Source organism: Mus caroli, chromosome 5 (genome assembly GCF_900094665.2).
Source record: "Mus caroli chromosome 5, CAROLI_EIJ_v1.1, whole genome shotgun sequence".
NCBI lineage: Eukaryota > Metazoa > Chordata > Mammalia > Rodentia > Muridae > Mus > Mus caroli.
The window spans coordinates 115,673,712-115,690,555 of NC_034574.1; the positions used below are offsets into that span (position 1 = coordinate 115,673,712).

The 16,844-nt window shown below is 47.0% G+C and overlaps 1 protein-coding gene and 1 long non-coding RNA gene across 3 annotated transcripts in view; one reads left to right on the forward strand and one right to left on the reverse strand.

Annotated features, from left to right (window-relative positions):
* LOC110294272 overlaps positions 1-16,844 on the reverse strand; it is a 51,203-nt gene that overhangs the window by 16,051 nt on the left and 18,308 nt on the right. The window lies entirely within an intron of this gene.
* Positions 1-16,844, forward strand: part of P2rx7 (purinergic receptor P2X 7) — a 39,139-nt gene that overhangs the window by 13,777 nt on the left and 8,518 nt on the right. For both annotated transcript variants that reach the window (XM_021162383.2, XM_029477986.1), the window contains exons 5-11: positions 1,232-1,328; positions 6,024-6,104; positions 6,956-7,085; positions 8,590-8,726; positions 12,828-12,918; positions 15,574-15,639; positions 15,878-16,027. In XM_021162383.2, the coding sequence (XP_021018042.1) occupies positions 1,232-1,328; positions 6,024-6,104; positions 6,956-7,085; positions 8,590-8,726; positions 12,828-12,918; positions 15,574-15,639; positions 15,878-16,027 (752 nt within the window). The remainder of the gene's footprint in view (positions 1-1,231; positions 1,329-6,023; positions 6,105-6,955; positions 7,086-8,589; positions 8,727-12,827; positions 12,919-15,573; positions 15,640-15,877; positions 16,028-16,844) is intronic.

The following is a 16,844-nucleotide window of genomic DNA, read 5'->3' on the forward strand; positions in this document are numbered from 1 at the left end:
AGGAGAGGCAGAGAGAGGAGAGGCAGAGAGGCAGAGAGAGGAGAGGCAGAGAGAGGAGAGGCAGAGAGGCAGAGAGAGGAGAGGCAGAGAGAGGAGAGGCAGAGAGAGGAGAGAGAGGAGAGGCAGAGAGAGGAGAGAGAGGAGAGGCAGAGAGAGGAGAGGCAGAGAGGCAGAGGCAGAGGCAGGCAAATCTCTGAGTTTGAGGCCTTCCAGACCAGCTAGAGCTTAAATAGACAGATCCCATCTCAAAACCAGAAGGATGACCAGCGGTTACAATGTATACACTTACACTCAGAGGAAGACACCCGAGTGTTGACTTTCACTCCATAACATGCGTGTGTGAGTTGCCATGGAGATCACTGCACTGTGGCCTGCCCTCTAGGAAGCTTTCTACTTTCCTCAGGCCTCAGAAAGATGCTCCCTAGTTCGTCATGGGGCTTTTTTTTTTTTAAGATTTATTTATTATATGTAAGTACACTGTAGCTGTCTTCAGACACCCCAGAAGGGGGCATGCAATCTCATTACAGATGGTTGTGAGCCACCATGTGATTGCTGGGATTTGAACTCAGGACCTTCAGATGAGCAGTCAGGGCTGTTATCCACTGAGCCATCTCTCCAGCCCTTTGTCGTGGGGCTTTACACATTCCCAGATAAGCTGTGTACCCTGGAGGTACTCAGATGTCATGTAAGAGGCTATACTTTGGGTCCATGTATAATAGACATTGAATATAGAACTCGTCTCTCAGACATCTGTCCCTGCAAAGAAAAAACAAAACAAAACAAAAGAAAAGGCAAGCAGACTCCAGCATCTCTCTGCACCATCTCTCCATCTCTGGGCCTTTCTTCCTTCCTTCCTTCCTTCCTTCCTTCCTTTTTTTTTTTTTTTTTTTGGTTTTTTGAGACAGGGTTTCTCTGTATAGCCCTGGCTGTCCTGGAATTCACTCTGTAGACCAGGCTGGCCTCGAACTCAGAAATCCACCTGCCTCTGCCTCTCAAGAGCTGGGATTAAAGGTGTGCACCACCACCGCCCGGCCCTCTGGGCCTCTCTAAGGATGTACTGTCAAGTGTTCTGTTTGGCTTGGGGTGCCTATGTGATGAGGGTGAGGGAGATGCTTGGGATTATGAGTGCAGAGTCTATACATGGGCTGAGCACATGGTACCCCCGCCCTCAGACATATTCCTCTCCCGGTACATTCACATCTGTGGTTCTTCAACCCCTTGGGACTTGTAGGAATCCAGACTGGCAGGTGTGTTCCATATGACAAGACAAGGAATACCTGTGAAGTCTCTGCCTGGTGTCCTACTGAGGAGGAGAAAGAAGCCCCCCGGTGAGTTGCATGGTTGGGGTGACAAACCTATCCAGGGTTCCTAAGCTTCTCTGATCAACATAACCCTGGCTGCAAAGCCCGGGCTTGGAGATCTCTATGCCAGCTCTGCGGTTCTGCGTTCCACCTCTTCCGGATGCCCCAGGTATACCAGCTCAGAGAGGATAGGGCAAAGTCTGGAACAAGTGGGTTCTATAGTCTTCCTCTCCCTCCAGGGCATCATATGCTGCTGTATGCCAGACCAGAAAGGGTAAAGTGAGGTCTGGGATGAAAGGGGTAAAGGGGCCCATGGAACTCTGGTTTGGCAGAGAATGGCGTTAAGTGTTAACAGCTCTTAGAAAAGGAATAAAGAGGGGCTGGAGAGATGGCTCAGTCATTAAGAGCACTGACTGCTCTTCCAGAGGTTCTGAGTTCAATTCCCAGCAAACACATGGTGGCTCACAACCATCTGTAATGGGATCTGATGCCCTTTTCTGGTATGTCTGAAGACAGTGACAGTGCACTCATAAATAAAGCAAATCTTAAATTTAAAAAAAGGAGGAAAGGCATAAAGAAGTTCAGGTGGCCTGCGAGGGGTAGGTGACAACGTCAAGGGCTGGTGCTCCGATGTGAGCCTCTGTGAGGGATGGGAGCCTGGCCAGGCAGGTGGGCCCAAAAGCCCAAGAATGAATATTTTGGGGTGGGGGGAGAGAGCCTTCCCCCAAGTGTTACAGCTCAGTAAAAATAGCCAGTCTTAGACAATCCTTGGTGAAAGAACTTGTGCGCTTTATTCCATGTGGACAGGGGCTCTATGAACCTTGGGGAGTGAGATGGGATTTGGGGGGCAGTAAATAAATTCTATTGGCTGAGGCTAAGACACTGGCGATGCTCTATTTGCGCGGGGAAGGCTTCCAGGTGTTGTGCTACATGACAGGCCACTTGTGACCACCTGGTTGGGTATCTCTGGAACGTGTTCCCATGCAGCCATGGAAGCAGGGAGGGAGTTAGCTGGACTCCTGCTGGTCTCAAGTCTGAGATTTCCAGGGTTTGAGCATGCTCTACCTCACCAACTCTATGCCAGTTCCTCTGGTGGCACGGTTCATATGCCCTTAACATGTTATGGTAATCCTGACCCAGGAGTACCCTTGGGTGACTGCCCCCCCCGCCCCCGCCATCATGGCTGCCCTGAGAGCCTTCCCAAGAGCCAGAGCAGGGTTGGTTGCTTTTTCTGATGCATAGGCGTTCATATAAATGACAGAGGATATGAGGAGGGCGAGCTAGAGAGGGCTCTCAGCGAGTCCAGTGCTGTCCAGCAAGCCTGATGGCTGTAGTCCCAGCTGAGGAGGCAGCGTGAGGCGTGTCCGTGGGCTGCTGGACAGCTACTCTAGCCAATCAGTGAGCTCCAGGTTCAGTGAGAGACACTGCGTCAAAAAACAAGGTGGAGAGTGACTGAGGAAGACACCAGGTATCAGTCTCTAGCTGCCACACACCTGAGGATTCTAAGACCCGCATACCTGTATACACATGAACAACACACACACATACACACTCCTCCTAGAAGAGTAGCGGTTCTAGACAGCTCTGTTCAACAGAACTTTCTTCAGTGATGGGAACGTTTGGTACCCGGGTTGTGTCCAATATGGTAGCCACCTATGGTGATTTAACACATGAAATCAGGAATGGTATTTTAATTGAAAATACACTTAACTTTTAATTTTTTATATTTATACTTATTTACATTTGTTTGTTTGTATATGTGCCATGCTATGCATCTGGACCTCATGAGGTAACTTGAAGAAATTGATTCTTTCTTTCCACCATGCGGGTCCCAGAAGTGAACTCGGGCCATCAGGCTTAGTGGTAAGCACCTTTACCCACTGAGCTGCCTCACTGGCCCTAATTTTAATCCCATAGCCACTTGTGCTTTAAGGCTCCCCAGACGTTCCAGGACTCAGGACCACTTTATATGTGGGACAAAGTGATTCTCCAGCGGACATATAGGTGGTCCAGGCCCAGATCCACCCCAGCATCCAGTGCCAAGGTGCAAGCAGTAGGCTGTACCAACCCCCTCAGGCCTTCGGTTATCATTCCAGTTTTATTTCTAGGTTAGGAAAGTTTCTTTGTGCAGAGGGTACTTCGGGGTAGGTGGGACCCCAGCCTATACCCAGGACTGCTTAGCTCCTCCCAGAAGACTCTAGGGTTGTAACTTTCAGCTTTGCCACCAATTCATTCATCAGACAAGTCCTGTGCGTCTCCACTCGCCTGTCCCAGGGCTACATTCTTCATTCCTTTTGTTGTTACTGTAGTTGTCTTTGAGATCGGGTCTCACTATGTAGCCTTGGCTGGCTTCAAACTCACAGAGATCCTCTGCCTTCCTCGGTGCTGAGATTAAAGATCTGTACCCCCATACCTGCTGAGGGTTGTTTGTTTGTTTGTTTGTTTATTCTTGTTACTTTTTGAGACGAGGTCTTACTGTGGAATTGAAGCTGGCTGCATTTTGTAATCCTCCTGCCTCAGTCTCCTGAGTTTTGGGGATTACAGGCATAAACCACTAAACCAGCTTCCTGGGTAGCATTTTGATAGGACTTTAGGCAAGCAGTCTCCTCACGTGGCATGTGAACCGGGTACGATGGTTCACGTAACTCTCCGCTCATTCAGGATAGCTACCAAGGAGTTGACTTTCTTCAGTTACTTCTCCTGCAAGTCACCTCATATAAAATGAAAATCTAAAAAAACAAAACAAAACAAACAAACAAACAAAAAAAAACCAGACAGGGATCTTGCTCTGTAATGGATGAGGTAAGATATGCAGAGAAAGCATAATTCAAAATAAAATGCTATAAATGTCGTATGTGATGCTGCTGCAGTCTTTGGAGTCTTAGTTTTTACATTTAATTATTCTTTATATATACACATTCATTTTTAAAACTTATTCTGACAATTTCATACATATTATGTATAATGTATTTGATAATATCTAGCCCAAATATCCCCTCCCACTCTCCCTGGGTTCCTTTCTCAAATACTTTCTTCTTTTGACTTCATGCCCCTCCCCCTTTACAATAATTCATTGTGTCCAGTTAGCTGTGTCTGCATGAACACAGGTGTAGGCCTACTCACCTCAAAGTGGGTAACGTAGCATGAGGAGAAAGGACCCCTCTTCAGGCAGTCGTTCATGGTTTGCAAACAGTTCCTCAGCTGTGGGTGGAGCATCCTGACGCCAGCTCCCCTCTATGCTGGGATGCTGACTAGCTGATTTCTTGTAGATCTTATGTAGGGAACCATAACTGATAGAGTTTATGAATGCAACAGCCACACCATGCCCGGGAGACAGCTCTGGTCCCCGTTCTCGACTTCTTCACATTCTTCCCACGCCCTCGTCTCTGATATGTCCTGAGTCTTCGGGGGAGTCGGTGATATAAATAGCCCATTCAGGGCTGATTGCTCAACTCTTATTTTTCCTTAGCACCTTGACCAGTTGTGAGTCTGTGCATTCGCTGCTGTCCACTGCAAAGAGAAGCTTCTCTCACTGAGGATTCTGAATGTTTCTTCTTCTGATTTCATGCCCCTCCCCCCTTCGTGCCCCGCCCCCTTTACAATAATTCAGGAACATTCACTGGAGTAGAAGCAAATACATAGATGGCGGTTTGACATGTTCATTTAAAAAAACAAAAACAAAAAACAATAGTAGGGTCTCCCTAGGGCCTCTGACTTAAGCCATGAGCTTTTAACCAGGTTTGCAGTACCAGACAGGAAGTCCCTCCTGTGCAGCGGGCCTCACCTCCAATATGAAAGCGCTTGGTTACCCCCATAACTTTCATGCCACTATGTTGCAAATCTTGCGGGGAAGGTTGGTGTTGCAACACAGAGTTCACTGCCCCTGGGTAATACTGCTGAGGACTTTGCTCCCTCAGTGGGCGGAATAGCACTCTTGGGCACTAGCAGGCAAGGAGGAACTCTCCAGGTCAGTTCTCCATGCTCAAAGGGTGTCAGCATTTCAGTAAAATGTGCTTATCAATTTAACTTATGGGGAGCAACCAACAACTATAGCAAGAGCTTATTTTGAAGACCCCAAGGTCCCCTTCCAGTGGCCTGGAATTTCAGTTCCTTTAACTTGGTAGAGAACTAAATACTCCCCAAAGCCTCTGATGAATGAATGAATGATATAGACAATTCTGTGTGTGGTCCTGTGATAAAGGCTGGGCATACCAAAGTAAAATTATTATTCAGCCTTGTAGGGACTTCAAGCCGATTCAGGAAGCAACAAACATGGCTGCTCAAGAGCTGACCAGCACTGGCTCCAAGCTGATTACGCTAGTTCAGTATCAGTTTCAAGGTTTACCAGTGGGGGAGTGGGGGGTGGGAATTGACCCCAGCCATGGTATGGGGTACTTCTGCCATGACAATCACCAAGTGCTACATCTGAGGCTCTTTCCAGCTTCTCCCTTGCAGAGCTAGCTGTCAGATGTTAACATGCCACCATGCACAGACACAGTTGTATCAGTATTGGACGTGACCCCATCATTGCCATGGGGGGGGGGGGCTCTCAAGAAGGGAGGAGACTTCTTGGAGAAGCTGCGGGGCTCATGGGGAACTTTGGGACGTTTTACTAAGTTACTCATTTCTCTTCACTCAAAAACACAAAACCATAACCCTCCTGTCCATTCTGGTCCATGCACTCTGTCCCTGACATCACGGTTCCTCGTCTTTCTCTCCCAGACCTGCACTCTTGAGGAGCGCCGAAAATTTCACCGTACTCATCAAGAATAATATCCACTTCCCCGGCCACAACTATACCACGTAAGCATCTCCGATGCCTGGCTGTCCGTGTCATCCATGATCTGCCGTGAGACAAATGATTCCAAGCCTAAGAGCCTAAAACTACAAAAGCTTCTTCTATCTCTCCCACCTATGGATCAGGAGTCTGGAAATGTCTTTGCTGGGTGGTTCCAGCTCTCATTCTTTCCAGAGCTGTCAGTCAGAGCTATGCTTGCCTCTAGACTTGATTAGAGCTGAGCCCCTCTCTGAGCCTCCCCCATGTAGCTGGAGCAGGAGGGCTAAGTTCCTCACCATGTTCATCTTGACCAAGGAACGTTTCGAGCATCCTTAGGACACAGTGGGTGCTCTGCCTGGGCAAACAATTTGGATAGCAGTGGATTATCAAGGGCAGTGGGTTTTTTTTGTTTGTTTGGTTTTTTGGTTTTTTTTTTTTTTTTTTTTTGGCTTGGGTTTTGTTTTTTGTTTTATTTTGTTTTGTGTTTTTTTTTGTTTTGTTTTGTGTTTTGAGATAGGATTTCTCTGTGTAGCCCTGGATATCCTGGAACTCACTCTGTAGACCAGGCTAGCCCGCCTGCCTCTGCCTCCCAAGTGCTGGGATTAAAGGCATGTGCCGCCACTGCCCAGCTTCTTAGCACAGTGTAAGAGGACGTTTTACAAGGGACCCCAGCAGACAAGGGGGCTGCCACATAACTCACATAAATCTGTTTGTAGTTGATCAATGTCAAGTTCAGTAATGTCGAGTTGGGAGCTTGATAGCAGCTGGGGTAGAGGGATTTACACCGCGGTAATCAGCAGGCCATATGTATCAGGCTTTTGTTTTTCTTTTAGAGAGATGGTTGCTAAAGCATCCGTTTGTTTGCAATTCTGCACAGGAGAAACATCTTGCCAACTATGAACGGCTCTTGTACCTTTCACAAGACCTGGGACCCTCAGTGTTCCATCTTCCGACTAGGGGACATCTTCCAGGAAGCAGGAGAGAACTTTACAGAAGTAGCAGTTCAGGTTGGTGAGGTCTCTGTACAGTGGTTTTATGGGGGGTGGGGTGGGGTAGAGGGTGTCAAATGTCAAGTGACAGCGTCCGATGGTAGAGGCTGACATTCTGGGTTCTGAAATCATGACTCAATTTATATTCGGTCAACTATACCCAGTGCCCAGGGCTTTCCCTATATTCTTTCAAGGAATCCCACAGTCCTGAGTGAGCTGCTTGTGAGGTGCATTTCTCCCCCTGATTGTGGTAGCAACTTACCACTAACATGCCAGCTTAAAATAACATATGTTGGGGCTGGAGAGCTCAGCAGTTAAGATCCCTGATTGCTCTTCCAGAGGTCCTGAGTTCAATCCCCAGCAACCACATGATGGCTCACAACCATCTCTAATGGGATCCGATGCCCTCTTCTGCTGTGTCTGAAGACAGGGACAGTGTACTCACATATATAATATAGATATATAAATCTTTTTTAAAAAAATAGTAGCATATGTCTTTTCTCTGTGTCTGGAGTCGAAGTCCAGATTCGGCTGACCTCCAGGTGTCAGCAGCAATGCACTCTGGCTGGAGGCTCCAGGGAAGAGTGCTTGTTTGCATTTCCACCTGGGGGGGGGGGGGGAGGGGCGGGTCCTGTATTGGTTGGCAGTCACTTCCTCCATCTTTAAAGCCAGCAACCAAGCATCTTGTGTCAGTGGCCACAAGGACTTGTTGTTTTTCGTTTGGGTTTTGTTTTGTTTTGTTTTTTGAGATGGGTGTGTGTGTGTGGTTCTCTGTGTATCCCTGGTTGTTCAGGAACTCACTCTGTAGACCAGGCTGGCCTCAAACTCAGAGCTCCTCCTTCCTCTGCCTCCCTTGGTGTGCTGGGATTAAAGGTGTGCACCACCACTGCTGAACTGACTGTTTTCAGTTCTTTGAGAGTGGGTCGAGTTAGGTAGCCCAGGCTGGCATGGAATTCTCTAGCCTCCCAAGTGCTAAGATTCGACGAGTGTGATACAGTATTTGCCTGATTGCTCTCTCTTATTTAAAAAACAAAAACAAAAACAAACAAACAACAAAAAGCCACTTTATCTTTAGGAGAAGGACATTCATAGGAAGGGCACATAAGACCAGGGTCCATCTCAGGAGCCCTGAAGCTTTTCCTAAGGGAGTTCAGACAGAGAGCAGAGAAGGCCTTTCCCGCAGCCGCCTGGATTCCAAGCTAACAAGTTCATCTTAATCTGTAATGGGGAGGAGTCAGGAGGGAAGTTTGAAAGCAGGGATGGTTTGTTGAAAGTTACATTTTAAGAGTAAGTGTGAGGTAGTGGGGCCCCAGATGGGCAGCATTGGAAGGCATGCCTGCTGCCGTCGTGGGTATGCTGGCCCACATTTATGGCACTGAAACCTTCTAATGGGTATTTTCCCCAGAGAGGAAAACCTTCCCGGAGATGATTTCGGAGCAGGACAGTGGCTGGTGGCTGCATAAGCCACACCCAACAGACTTAGTGACCTCTCTATTTAACTGTCCCCTCCCCCGTCCCCCAGGGAGGAATCATGGGTATCGAGATCTACTGGGATTGCAACCTGGACAGCTGGTCCCATCACTGTCAACCCAGGTACAGCTTCCGCCGCCTGGATGACAAGAACACGGATGAGTCCTTCGTCCCCGGCTACAACTTCAGGTAACAGTACCAAACAGTGCCCATGGGCAGACATCAGCAGACAGAGCAGACAAGGTGCCACTTCATGCTTGGTGCTATATTTGAATAAGGGCACACGGATGAACATGTAAGTAAATAAAACATCGTAGCTTATCAACCTTCCTACCCATTAGGGAAATGTCAATCAAAACCACAATAAGATGATATTGCGGAGCCAGGTAGATAGATAGCTGGGCGGGTAAGGGTGGCTTGCTGCCAAGCCCATAAACCTAACATCGATCCTCAGAACACACACGGTCTAAGGATAGAACTGACTCTCACAAGTGTGCTCTGACTTTCACACACACACACACACACACACACACACACACACACGACACGCACGCACGCATGCACGCACACTCGAGTGCACAGATGTGTCCATGCCTGTTAAGATTAACATTGAAAAAAAGTGATTCGACTGTACAGCCACTGGAATGGCTATCATTTTAAAAGATAGGAGCTGGAGAGATAGCTCAGCAGTTAAGAGCAGTGGCTGCTCTTTGAGAGGACCCAGGTTTGACTTCCAGCAACTACGTGGTGGCTCACCATCTATATATCCAATTCCAGGGATTAATCTAATACCTTTTTCTGACCTTTTCGGGCCCCAGGCATGCATGAGGTATCCATACATACATACATACATACATACATATGAAACACTCATAAAATAAAGATACATTTTAGAATACAACATCACAACACAAGTACCCCTCTTCGGGGGCTTCTCCCACTCTCAGGACTTCTCATTTTTCCTTACTCATGACCTTCAATATCAAGCACAAATGAGTGGACACCCTGCGGTATATTGGTACAGGGCCACGTCACTCAGTGTGAATGAGAAAGGAGAGACCTAGCGACACATGTGCCACCTGGGAGTTGGTTCTACAGGCATTATGTTGAAAAGCCAGACCTCAGTGGTCTATGCTGCAAGACGTGACGCTGCTCAGATGAAGTTCAAGAATAGGCAAAACACGGGCTGGAGATGGCTTGGTGGGCGGGGCACTTGCTGCCACGCCTAGTGACTGAGTTCAAGCCCCAGAATCCATATGATGGAAGGAGACAAACACCCCCTGTAGACATTCTTCCTCAGTTAGTACCATGGCATGCACACAGACAGACCCCACTTACTCGCACTTGCATTCTCTCTCTCTCTCTCTCTCTCTCTCTCTTAGAGCAATACTTTAAAAACAGTAGGCAAGACTCCTCTATGATGAAAGAAGACAGAATAGTGGGTTATGGGCTTTAAAAAAGAGTCAGAGAGTTTTCTGAGAAAATGGAACTCTCTTAGTTGTTTGATGATACAGATTTTTGCTTGTCAAAAACCCATTGCCAGGCACGGCGGTATATGTGTTTTCAAGCCCAGCATGCAGAAGCAGAGACAGGTAAATCTCTGTGAGTTTGGGGACATCCTGGTCTACATAGCAAACCCCAAGCTAGCCAGAGCTACTTAGAGAGACCCTGTCTCAAAAAAAAAACCCTAAAATAAACAAACAACCCCCTCCCCGCTGAACAGAGCCTTTAAGACATATGCATTATAAGACGTGCACATGGTATCTCAATAGAACAAGCAGATAAATCAAAGTATTGTGCGTCTAACGATGGAAAAGTGCTCTGAAAAAAAAAAATTCAGCAAGATAAGGGGATGGGCAAACGTGGCCAGGGAAGCCTCTCGGAGCAGGCGCTCCTGCAGGCATGGCTCCCTTTCTTAGTGAAGAGAACAGGGCTCTGAGAAGCAACTTGCAAAATCAAGTAGCCTCTGTGAATGAATGCCTTTCGTGTCTACAGCCTGGACTAGCTGCTCTCCAAAAGCAGCCCTCATCACCAGCAACACAGTGAGTCAAAAACACACATTCTTGGGCCCAGCCTAGATGCTCAGCCTGTGTCAGAGTGTATAGGGGCCCGGTCCATGACCTGTATTATCACAGGTCTCCGTGGGGCTCTGCTCTTAGCTGGAATTTGAATACTGCTGAGCCAGATGCCTGTTCTCAGAGCTCCATCCTGGATCCTGGGTCATGGGCCTCCCCTGGATGCTTGCTTATATGCTGAAGTTCATAGTGCCCTACCTCGCTATCCCGACTTAGCAAATACCATCACTGGAACAAGATCCCCTGGAGATTCCAGTTTTGTTTTTGTTTTTGTTTCTGCATGTACAGAATGTTTTCAACTTTGTGATATTCTACACAAAGATCTGGGCTCTTCTTCCCGAGAAACTGAAGTATCTGACAAAAGGTTAACTTTTAATAACACTGGGCTCCTATCCCATTACAACAGCACTGCTGGGAGCTGGAGATCAGCCCCCCTGAAGAAAGAGCATATAACTTTTGTGATGTTACTGTCCTTGCCACTCCTTTCTGTCTTTATATGTCACTGGCATGCTTTATGCCCAGCCCCTCTGGAGATTCTTGACTCAACCCTCAAGCTGGCTGAGGCTTTCTGCCTCCTCGGGGTCGGTGAACTCTCATCCTGGGCTCAGGAAGAGGCTCTTAGTTCAGGCATCTTTTTGATCATCCTTGCAGAACAATGTGATGTGCTGAATAGGCTATGGCCAGAATGAATGGTCCCCTGGCTGTTCTGGGCATTTTAATTTATCAAGCAGACAGAGCATGCAAGGACAGTGTACCAAGCAGACATTAGCCGGCATCTGCCTGCTCTCAGAGCTAAACCTAAGAACATTCGGTCCTGGTGGGATCTGAGCTCTCCTGAGACCCGAAAGCACTGTGACGTCAGTATTCTTTTAGAATAAAACGTTAGCCAATTTGTTGTTGAATGAGCACCAGGAGAAAGCTTTGGCCAAAAATAAATTATGGAGATCTGATAGGCAAGAGGACAAGTTGTTTTCAAAGAGCATCAAAAGAGAGAAGGAAATGACTGGCTATATGAGGTATGGGGGGAAAATATAGCTTTCTTTTTTTTTTAAACAGGAAGTTTAAAAGTTCACATTATGTAACTTAGTCCTCAAGAAAAAGATTTATGGGAGCTGGGGAGATGGCTCGGTCAGAAAAGTGCTTGTCATGCAAACGAGAGGACATGAGTTCGGATTTCCAGCATCCGTGCAGAAAAACAAGCCTAATGGTGTGTGACTAGAATCCCAGTGCCACGCAAACTTATGCAGGGGGATTCCTGGGGCTCACTGGCCAGCTGGTCCAGACAAACTGGTGTTCAGAAGGTTCAGAGAGAGACCAGGTCTGACGAAATAAGGCAGAGAGAGTGATTGAGGAAGATTCCTGATACAGACCACTGGTCTACACACACACACACACACACACACACACACTAAAATGAAGAAGATACACTACAGAATGTCCTCCTTTGGTGAGCGCCTGATTCCGTTGACTCGCGTATGATACAGGGGAGATAAGATGCACTTCTTGGGTCCAGAACATGTTTGGGTACATATTAGTTTCCTGGTGCTATAGCAGATTACTATAAATTGTATAAGGCTGTAGACATTCTCTCATAGAGACTAGAAGTCTGAGCAGACCAGGTGTCAGAAGGGCTGTTGCTCTCTGAAAGTCTTCTCTTGCATCCTCCATCTTTATCTGCTTCAGGAATCTCTTACCTCGTAGCTGAACAACCTCTGCTTTCATCCCTGAAGGGTTTCTCTACTTAATATATAAGGATGCCTGCTTAATCATGGGATGTAGGACCTCCAGGAATCTCATCTTGAGAGTTTTATTTACATGTGCAAAAACTCTGTTTCCAAATAAGGTCATAATCGTGGTGCTGGCCTGGGGGCGGGGGTGACTTGAGCCTATCTTCTTTCGGGGAGGGCATTATTTAATCCACTATGTGCAGAAAAGCACCTTGTCCAGTACCCCTCACCAACTCACCACCTGCCTGTACCAAGGTAGACTCCTGGAGCTACTCAGACCTTCTGAAACCCCTCTTTGGCACTCATTCAGGTCCAGAGGCCCCCTTTTTGAATAGCCTTCCCCCACATAATCTTTGCCCTCCATTACGATCTAGAATGACCTCAAGAGCAGACAAGACTGGAATACCTACTGGTTTGTTCTTTCTCCCCATAAGATACCAGCACTTGTCAGAGAGGATGCTATAAAGATGGCTGCTTTTCTCCCACAGATATGCCAAGTACTATAAGGAGAACAACGTGGAAACGCGGACATTGATCAAAGCCTTCGGCATCCGTTTTGACATCCTGGTTTTTGGCACTGTAAGTCTCTCCTGGCCCCAGCATCTCCATCCTACAACTGCCTAATCACGGATATAGTGAGGAATGAATGCTAGCAGTAGCTGTCAGTTGTTGGCTCTGTGCTACCCACATGTGGTATGAGAGGAGGAAGAGATGTGATTGGGGGTCTGCTGATGTACAAACCATCTGAAAACATAGAATGTGACTGAGGAAGAATTCGAAGATCCAAGCTTGCTTTCATTTTTCTGGGTCAGACTTTCGCTGCATAGCCAGCTGGCCTTAGATTCTCAATCTCCCTGACTTATCCCCTCTATATGCGTGGCACCACCACGCCTAGCTCTGCTAGTCAAACTTTTCAAATACTTTAATACTGAACTGGAGAGATGGCTCAGTGGACAAAAGTGAAGACCCCAGTTCAGACCACCAGAGTCCAGGTAAAAAACTGGGCGTGGCAATGCATGCCTGTAATCCTAAAACTGGTGTAAACACAGGAGGAGAAACCCCGGGAAATCAATGGCCAGCCAGGGTCACTGAGAGATTCGGTCTCAAAAAAACAATCACCCAACTGATCAGCTGAGGAAAGACCAAAACTAGCCTCTTCTACATGCTTGTGTGGACAAGCACCTGCACATATATGCATGTGCATATTATAGATGCCACACACTAGATGAATGGATGGATAGATAGATAGATAGATAGATAGATAGATAGATAGATAGATAGATAGATAGATAGATCTGATACTGAGCTGAGGGTGTGTGTCACTAGAGGAATGTGTGTTTATGAGAAGACCTGGATTTGATCTCCATCACCACATAAACTGGTGCGCACCTGAGATCCCAGCCTTTGAGATTCAGAGGCAAGAGGATGTGGAGTTCAAGACTACCCTAGGATATGTGAGATTCTACCTTATAAAAGAAAGAAAGAAAGAAAGAAAGAAAGAAAGAAAGAAAGAAAGAAAGAAAGAAAGGAAGGAAGGAAGGAAGGAAGGAAGGAAGGAAGGAAGGAAGGAAGGAAGGAAGGAAGGGATAGCTCAGCAGTTAAGAACAGTGAGTGCTCTTCCTTCAGAGGATTTGGCTCAATTCCCAGCATCCACATGGGAACTCCTTTTGGTTTTGGTTTTGGTTTGGTTTTGGTTTTTTTGGTTTTTTTGAGACAGGGTTTCTCTGTGTAGCCCTGGCTGTCCTGGGACTCACTTTGAAGACCAGGCTGGCCTCGAACTCAGAAATCCGCCTGCCTTTGCCTCCTGAGTGCTGGGATTAAAGGTGTGTACCACCACTCCCGGCTTACATGGGAACTCCTAACCATCTGTAATTCCAATGCCAGGTAATCCGATGCCCTCTTCTGGCCTCTGTGGGCATAGGTACCCAGGTGGTGTGTAGACATGTAGGCAAAACACTCATACACAGAAAATAATAAATAAAAAATAAATAACCTTTGATACTTAAAAAAATAATAATGAATGAATAAATGAAATTCTCTGCAAAATATTTTGTAACAGATTCTAACTCAATCAGGCTCAGGGAGAAGTCCTTGTTTTGCCCGGAGGACTACTTAACAGAGAAATGGAGTCAAAATTGCAGGCTTCAGATGCGGTGGAATTTAGGTGTTTAGAGAAGATAATCAGGAACCTGCCTCTGCTCTACCATCCACTCTGTTTGCTACTCTCCCCAGGCTGGTCACTTATACACAGTGGCATCCCATAGCTTCTGGCATCTAGCAGGTTAGCAACTTCCATGGAAACAAAGTATCGCTTTGCCAGAAACAAAGTATTGCTTTGCCAGAAGTCTCAGCAGAGGCTTTAGGCAGAAAGCACTGGTTCTGCTTGGCTCCGTGTGGGTCAGATGGCCACTGCTTCACCCATCACTATGATCAGAGCCATGCTATATATTCAGTGGCTGCTCTTGGACCACTTCAGACCGGGGCAAGGGGCCAGAGGACAGGACTAGGCATGTACTAAGGATAAAGTAATTCTCCAGAGGAAAATTGGGATGAAGGAAGGGAGAAGATGCCCAGGCACTCAGAAACCATCAGGTGCCACAGCACCCTGCTTGGCAGCACATGATTGATGTCACATTGTAGCATAGGTGTCAACGAAGTGTAAAGCTGGGTGTGGTGATCCACACTTTTAATCCCAGCACTCTGAAGGCAGAGGCACATGGATCTCGGGAGTTCGAGAGCAGCCTGGCCTATATACCAAATTCTAGGCCAGTAAAAGCTAAATACATACATGAAGACCCTGTCCCTAAATAAATAAATAAATAGGAAAGAAGAGTAAAGAACCCATAAGATATAACAGAAAGTCTACTGAGAGGGGACCTTGAAGAGACCAAAAAGAAGACAAACACGCATGAAGACATCTCTGCTTCCCAAGTAATCACACGCTATGGGAGAGCTTGTCTGAAACTCCCCATCTCATACGGAAAACACCCTTTGGTGTGCCTCCCCTTACTGACCACATCTCTCTAAAACATTCTAGATGGCAGAAAGGGGAAGCACGAGATTTCTCGGCCTCTTTGACAGTGACAGTGAGCACTCCAGTGTGTGTATCAATGCTGTCCCCAGGCACTGCATGCACTAGATGCAGCGAGTGCAAGTTATTGGGGGGGGGGGGGCGAGGGGGGGAAGGAAGGCACCACCCGGCTCAACTGAGTTATGCTTCCTGCTCTGTTTCAGGGAGGAAAATTTGACATCATCCAGCTGGTTGTATACATTGGATCCACCCTGTCCTACTTTGGCTTGGTAAGAGATTCTCTTCTTTATCCTTTAAGATAGTGATCTTGCTTGGGGCAGGTGAGGGGTTGTCACACTCAGGAGGGCGAAGACAGGCAGATCTCTGTAATTTGGAGGCCAGCCTGGTCTATGTGGTGAGTCCCAGTCTCGAAAACACAGTAGCAACAACAAAAAAAAAAAAAACCAATGAAGAAATACCAATTTGGGAAGAGTTGTCTCACGGTTGGGGTGCTTACTTCCCCTGCAGGCCACTGTGTGCATTGACTTGCTCATCAACACATACTCCAGTGCTTTCTGCAGGTCAGGGGTTTACCCCTACTGTAAGTGCTGTGAGCCCTGCACAGTGAACGAGTATTACTACAGAAAGAAGTGTGAGCCCATCATGGAACCCAAGCCGGTAAGTCAAGCTGCCGCTCTCAGACGCCCACACACAGAGTCTTCTAGGAGGCTAAGACACGTGGGAAAGAATGGGCTGCGATCACGGTTTGGTCCCTAAGTGGGTACGTTCCTTGACAACCCAAACAACTGAGTCTCTGATGAGTCCTTGGTTTTGAGAAAGAAGAGAGCTGAAGATGGAGATGCTCGATATCCAGGGAGACAAGCTGCTATGTTCAGGTTCCTGTCATTTATTACATTGGCACAGCCCCCCTCCCCCACCTCCCTGAGCCACCCACAAAGCACAATGGCTTCAGAGAACAAGTCATTTGGCAGTGACCAGTAATATTTAAACAGGGCTGCTTCATATCCTAGTTTCCCCATTTTCCCCATACTGTTCTAGAGAAACCTTCACCTAAGACATGCACAGTATGTGTGTTCAGGATGTTCACTGATGATAGAGGATTTGCTCAGCCTGTGTGGGGCCTGAGCTTGATCCCCAGTATTGCATAATAGATAAATAATAAATAGGAAGAACAAAACAAAACACATCTACCCAAATGGGCGAAAGATGGCATGGAAAATCCATAGTAAACAATACTAGTCACCACTCAGGTAACTGACAGCAAGAAAGAAAAGAAAGCCTTCATATGGCGTGTGTGTGTGTGTGTGTGTGTGATATGGTTGCATATGCCTGTAACCCCATTGCAGGAGGTTAAGGCATCCTGGAGATCTTGATTCAAACAGCAAACATACCTAAAAAAGTTGGATACAATGGCTCATGCCTATAGTCCACAAGAGATGCTAAGGCAGGTGAATTGCCTTTAGTTCAAGTTTAG